Here is a 7,104-nt window from a genome sequence, read left to right on the forward strand (position 1 = left end):
ACCCGGGAAGAATAATGAATCAAATCCGAAAATGGGGATGCCATTTTGATGGTCGAGACCCGTGGACGTTCTTGGAGCGTGTCGAGGAACTAAGTCATACTTATGGGTACCGGGAGGAACACCTTCTGCTCGGGCTACCGGAGATGCTCAGGGGCGGCGTGTTGCTCTGGTACCGGAACAACCGCGACGCATGGACGCAATGGCGGGATTTCACCGACGCAGTAAAACAACAATATCTGCCGAATCGGTATCGCGCCCAATTAGAACGCGAAGCGCTGGATCGGCGACAAAAGACGGGAGAACCGTTCCAGAAATATGCCACGGCCCTCCTCACTCTGATGCGGCGTGCGGGAGGTTTTACCATCAGACAGCAAATCGAGCGGATATACGATAACATGGACCCCGCATTTAAACTATACATCCGTTTGGTCGATGTGACCACCCTAGCCGACTTGCAAGCCCGAGCTACCGAGTACGAAGCCATTTTGCAAGAACAAAAGAGCCGGGCCAAAGCTGACCGGCCCCTAACTGTCGCAGCCACCGAATACCAACGAGACGAGTGCTGTTGGAAGTGCAAACAACGCGGACACACGCGTTTCCACTGCACTCGTCCACCGCGCAAATTTTGCTCTCAATGCGGGAAAGACGGAGTTTTGACTCGCCAGTGTCATCCACGAGCGGGAAACGAGGAACGGACCGAGTAGAGGGTGGCCGCGCCTCGGTCCGCCAATGTAAAATTTATTACACACCACAGCCCCACATCAAGGTACGGTTGAAGGACGCCTCTATCGAAGCCTTGATTGACTCAGGATCGGAGGTTTCCTGCATCAACGCTGCCACCGCTGAACTGGCCCGTGACCACGGGTTCCGGCCCGAGAACAATCCAGGAGAAGTACTGTTAGCTGACGGGGCCGTGTGTATCACAGGGGACATGTGGCTCCCTGCCTAAATTGGAACCGCCTACTACCGCCACAGATTCCACATTTTACCCGAGCTAAATAACGCAATGCTGATTGGGGTTGATTTGTGGCGGAAAACCAAGCTATGGCTTCCGCCACCGCCTCTCACCGGGGAAACAACAACAGCCGATATGCGAAATACAAGTAGGGTTGCAACCAAGCACCCCGGCCGAAGATGGCCGACTAGAACTATTCCTCAGCAAGGAATTAGCCAAGTTCCAGAATACTCAGGGCACCACGCCTCTGCTCGAGCACCGCATACACCTTACGAAAGAACAACCGATCAAACAGCGATACCGACCACGAAACCCCGCGATGCAACAAATCATCGACCGGGAAGCAGACAAAATGTTGCAAGACGGGGTAATTGAACCAGTCAGGAGCGCGTGGAGCTCCCCGGTAGTTGTAGTCCGGAGAAAAGACGACGGTCACCGGTTCTGCATAGATTTTCGTAGGGTTAACGAGGTTTCTGTGAAAGATGCCTATCCACTGCCGCAGATTACCGCCACTCTGGATAAGCTGCGAGGAGCAAGATATTTATCAACACTCGACCTCAAGGACGAGTATTGGCAGGTGCCATTGCACCCGGACAGCCGACCGATTACCGCCTTTACCGTACCAGGGAAAGGGCTGTTCCAGTTTAAGGTGATGCCTTTCGGCCTGCATTCGGCGCCCGCAACTTTCCAGCGATTATTAGATGAGGTCCTGGGCCCGGAACTGGAGCCTTCCGTTTTAGTGTACCTCGACATTATTATCATTAGCCGCACCTTCGATGAACATCTTCGGACGCTTGCGAAAGTATTCCGCCGGCTGCGAGCCGCTAGGCTCCGCCCAAACCCTGATAAATGTCAGTTCTGCGTACAACAGCTCAAGTACCTCGGGCATGTCGTCAACCAAGAGGGAATCCACACCGATCCGGAGAAGACGCGCGCAATTGTCGAGTGGCCCACGCCGACCACCGTTAGGAAGGTGCGCCAATTCCAGGGCTTGGCCTCGTGGTACTGGCGGTTTGTACCTGAATTCGCCAAAATTGCGGCCCCGATCACGCACTTAACACGGAAAAACGTCTCGTGGCGATGGAACACCGAAGAGGGGCCCGCCTTTCAGACCCTGAAATGCACGCTAAGCTCCGCGCCGATTCTAGCATGCCCCGATTTTACACGACAGTTCATCCTACAAACCGACGCTAGCGCTCAAGGGCTAAGGGCGGTGCTATTCCAGAAATTTCCGGAAGGCGAGCGAGTAATCGCCTACGCCAGTCGCACCCTGAACCAGGCAGAGAAAAATTATAGCGCCACCGAAATCGAGTGCCTGGCGGTCTTTTGGGGAGTGCGACGTATGCGAGCCTATTTGGAAGGGTACCAATTCACCATTGTTACTAACCATCAATCCCTGCAATGGCTGCAAAAACTGGACTCGCCCACCGGGAGATTGGGGCGATGGGCCTTCGAATTACAATTATATGACTTCGACATCCAGTATCGCAGGGGGTGACAGAATATCGTTGCCGATGCATTATCTCGCCGGCCGATAATCAGTGAAGTGGCGAACGGGACTACGTGTTCGTGGTATCACCGCCTGCGGGAAAACGTACGAAGTCATCCCGAGAAGTATCCCGATTTCATGTTCCGGCGGCGAAAATTGTATCGGCATCTTTTACACGACCTGGATTTCAAAGATACCCCGGCAGCTTCCCAGTGGAAACTATGCGTACCAAGAGACTAACGCGCTGCCATCCTGGCCTAGCATCATGATGCCCCCACCGCCGGCCACCTGGGAATCACCAAAACGATCGCGCGCATAACGCCCAAATATTACTGACCGGGGATGTTTAGGGATATCGCCCGGTATATACGCAATTGTGCGTCCTGCCTGGCACATAAAGTGGCGCAGAATAAACCGGCGGGGCGCATGCATGCCGCCGTGGTCAAAAGGCCATGGGAACAAGTCACTGTGGATCTAGTGGGGCCATTCCCGCGCTCCACCAAGGGCCGCCAGTGGCTATTGGTGATGCAGGACCGATTTTCGAAGTGGGTCGAGTTGACACCCCTACGCAGGGCCACGGCGGAGACCGTCGCCACAGCCCTCCCGACCGACATCTTGTATCGACATGGATGCCGGAAGAGTATAATTTCCGACAATGGGACTCAATTCCGCTCCCAACAGGTCGCCCGACTATTGCAGGAACATGGGGTGCACCACCAGACCACCCCCGTGCATGCACCTCACTGTAATCCTGTGGAACGGACCAATCGGACTGTTAAAACCATGATTTCGCAGTACGTTGGTCGGGACCAGCGGCGATGGGATGAGAAAATCCCCGCGTTACGATTCGCGTATAACTCCGTCTGGCACGAGGCAACCGGCTTCACTCCACCTTACCTTAATTACGGGCGCGAACCCGAACCGACGCGACTGAGGCAAGAACAGGAACCCGCCATACCGACCGGTGACCAGCTGTCACAGCAATTACACGCAGCATTCGTCAAGATAAATCTCGCGCGCGCCTTCCAGAAATAAGAAAAACATTATAATCTCTAGCGACGTGACTGGAAACCGCGGATCGGGGAAACCGTATGGAAAAAGGAGTACCCGTTGTCAAAGAAAGCGGAGGCTTTCAATGCGAAACCCGCCCCCCGATACTCCAGGCCATACACAGTCCAGAAACGTATATCCCCGGTAATCGTAGATTTGAAGGATACGCGAGGACGTTGGTACCGGCAAATACGTATACAAGATTTGAAGGCAGTAAACGTCGACGAACACGAAGCCATGCCATGATCACCGAAAGTAAAACACGAGGCGAACAATAGAGTCCATACGTATATGGGAGCGCGGATGGGCGGTAAAAGTTACCACCCATCCGCGCTCATCCTATTCGATCAAAATGGATCTCCACGCGATCGAGGACTTCTTGTGCGAAATCCCGGCTAGCGCTCCGTTTCACCGCGTGTGGCAAACAATAGGAAGCGACACGACGCTCCGGACCTCGGCGGCCGAGAACAATCCTCAGCCGACCACGCCGCAAGCCAGCCAGCAAACCGCGGGGACTCCACGGGAACCTCGCGCGATGCCCCGAAACTCGGCGACCACGGGCACGGGAAAACCGCCGGAAACAGGGAATGCGCAGCCGACGGGCGGACCAAAGGCATGAATCGAGCTCATCGATTTGTTCGGCGACGATCTCTCCGACATCGACTACGAAGCGGTCAAGCCGGAAATGGCACCTGTCAACAGCCAGCCAAATGCCGCAGCAGCCAGCAAGGCTCCAGTAAATCCAGCCACCCAGCGCCGGCCTACACGCCCTCGGCCACCGCCGACCACGCAGAAGCCGACCATCACCGCCATCCAAATTTTGAAACCGGGCGTCCGGCCACCGACTATCATCGGACGATTGGCCCCGCGCCAACCCGACGGCACGAACAACCAGCCGACCATCGCTACGGGCCACTCCATGAACCAACCACCGAAGGTGGAGGCCTGCCACGGGGGCATGACAACCCAGCAGTCACCCACCCCGCCGACCAGCCGGAGGACGGTGCAGGAGGCCCAGCGTCGCCCCTCGACCAGGACCGACTCGACAGCGGCGTCTCGCACCTCCTGCACTCCACCGCCGAGCCTGGTCGCCTTGGCCCATGGTCTCACAGTTAACGTACCATATTACGCCCGCTACCGGTCACGCCGATACAAGGCAAGAATCGCCGGAGGACAGTGGCTCATTCGGTATAACACCGATTTTTCATTAAGGTCTGTAAAGAAAATAAAATAGATCTACTGTTCATTCGGAAAAACGCACGTCTCCTTCCTTTTCCCCGCGTGAACCAGGGGGGAGATGTAACGATACGCCGATCGTTACGAATCAGGCCGGGCGAAATGCATTTCGACCACGGGTCATGCACCTTGCGCAGGGTGCAAGCGAGCGGACGAACTAGCAAGCGAGCGAGAAGAACCGCGAGCGAGCGAAAGGAACAAAGGAGCGAGCGAGCACGCGGTACGCGCGTGGAGGCAAAGATCGCCTCGACGCGCGCGGCATGCAGCCGTCACATGTATTCCGTGTCACGAGATACGGAGGAGGAACGATCCGGAGTCGTACGGGCGGCCGATATAAGGCGCCGTGCGACTCACGAGAGGCACCTTTTCCTTCTGACGTCTCGTCGGAGAGAGACGAGTTACCGACCAGCCCGAGAGTTTTCGGGCATTGTAGCGAGTGTATTCCTGATTTCCTGGGGCAAGAGTCCTCGCCATCCCCGACACGGGCTTGCTCGTGATTCCTGGAGGCAAGAGTCCTCGCCGTACCCCGATCCGAGCGTACTCGTGATTTCCTGGGGCGAGAGTCCTCGCCATACCCGACACGGGCGTGCTCGTGATTCCTGGAGGCAAGAGTCCTCGCCGTACCCGATCCGAGCGTACTTGTGATCTCCTGGGCGAGAGTCCTCGCGGTGCCCGACACGACCGTACTCGTGATTTATCGGAGCGAGTCCTCGCCGTACCCGACACGAGCGTACTCGTGGTTCCCGGGGCGAGAGTCCCACCGTCGCGAGCGAGACCGACATTCGGGGCGAAACCCCCTGAGACCGAAAGACTCGGCAAGCGTGCCGATTTTGGCGTCACGGGTGCACGTCGCGAGAATCGCGATGACGGGCACGACGGCCCGCCTGGGCAAGGAGAAGCGATCAGCGAGCGAGCGATCCCTGAACGGAAGCGACCGCCGTGTCGTCACGGGAAGGCAATCGTGCGACACTGGTCAAGCGACCCCGTTTGCGAACCAAATCACCGCTACCGTCTCGGCCGATCTTGGCGTATTATATTTTTACTAGATTATTATATTTTACTAGATCCCTTATTTTTGTTTAATAAAGCATTATTAACTCACACGCAAACGCGTCAATTGAGCATGATCCCTTCCCGCCTCTGGGTTCCGACGGGTCGGATCTCGGCGGAGCCCTATTCTACACCGTAAGCGGGAAGGACTTGCACGGACGCACGCGAGGCGTCACACATAGAATGCTCAGAGCGCAATCCGCGCCTTAGTACCCATGGGTACCATGAATTTCGATTCGGCTCGATCTATGTACGTCGTCGAATCGTCGAGAACCAGCGACTTTGGTCGTTTCGTCGAAATCGCGGCAACGACCGATCGCGACGGTATCGACGAGTCGCAATCGCACGAAGCACTCTCGCCATCGTAATACAGCAAACAGCAAGCTACGAAGGGAACGATCAGCGCGATCAGAGCAGACAACGCCATAACCAGCCACACGAAAGGTGCCGCTGAGGCACCTAACGCCGCGGTAGCAGCAGCCCCTACGATGTCATCCAGAGTGGTGATTACGAACATGTTCAGCTCAGATTCACGTAGCGTCGCTTTATCAACTTGTTGTCGGCGTTTACGAAGTAACGTGACTCGTAATAATCGTTGATATCATTTCTTACCGTCGATGTATCATATCGTTTCGACAAAAACATGGACGACAATGTGTGTTCGCATCGACGATACAAAACGTCGTAGTCGCACACGGACAAAGTCGAACGAACGTCACGCTTTATCTCCCATTGCAAACGAAACAGATCGATGACCGCAGGGATCGGAAGCAAATGGATCGACGAGGCGAACATCGACTCAACGTCGGCACGATCGCGACTCGTGAACGCGTAACCGTCTCGCCAGAACAAACGAACGTGCCCGGCGATTCGCTGATACACGACGCGATCGAGCATCGCGTATCGATCGTCGTCATATCCCGTCATTCGCAACCATTTGGCCGATTTGTGCATCTCGCGCGCTTTCGTCAGCCAACACGCGGAATTCGCAACGTCGAATCTGTCACGGTGCACGTTCAAACTTTTCGAAAGGACGCAAACAATCGTCGGATTGCGAATTGCACGATACACTTATCGGCGATAGCGTCTGGTTGCGCGAAGTATTCGACTGTACCAACAGCACGATCAAACGATTGTTGCGATCGAAGCGCAGTAAGCACTGTCGTTCCTCTTCCTCCGCTTCGTCGGTCGTCATCGTGATCGATTGGATGCTCCTCACCGCGATGACACTCTGCGACGATCGAAGGTTCCGCGGATCGGTGTCTTCGTGTCCGATCGTCGACGCGGTCACGACGAACCAGTCGAACACTATTTCGTACAACGA

General features: G+C 55.8%; 1 protein-coding gene across 1 annotated transcript; it reads left to right on the forward strand.

The window, feature by feature from the left end:
• Positions 1-4,179: 4,179 nt before the first annotated feature.
• LOC112589859 (CREB-binding protein-like) lies at positions 4,180-6,615 on the forward strand. The gene is made up of 3 exons (XM_025304697.1): positions 4,180-4,682; positions 6,154-6,314; positions 6,542-6,615. Exons 1-3 carry the CDS (start codon positions 4,180-4,182, stop codon positions 6,613-6,615), a joined length of 738 nt encoding a protein of 245 aa, XP_025160482.1.
• Positions 6,616-7,104: the final 489 nt, after the last annotated feature.

Source organism: Harpegnathos saltator, unplaced genomic scaffold (assembly GCF_003227715.2).
Source record: "Harpegnathos saltator strain DR-91 unplaced genomic scaffold, Hsal_v8.6 scaffold64, whole genome shotgun sequence".
NCBI classification, from domain to species: domain Eukaryota; kingdom Metazoa; phylum Arthropoda; class Insecta; order Hymenoptera; family Formicidae; genus Harpegnathos; species Harpegnathos saltator.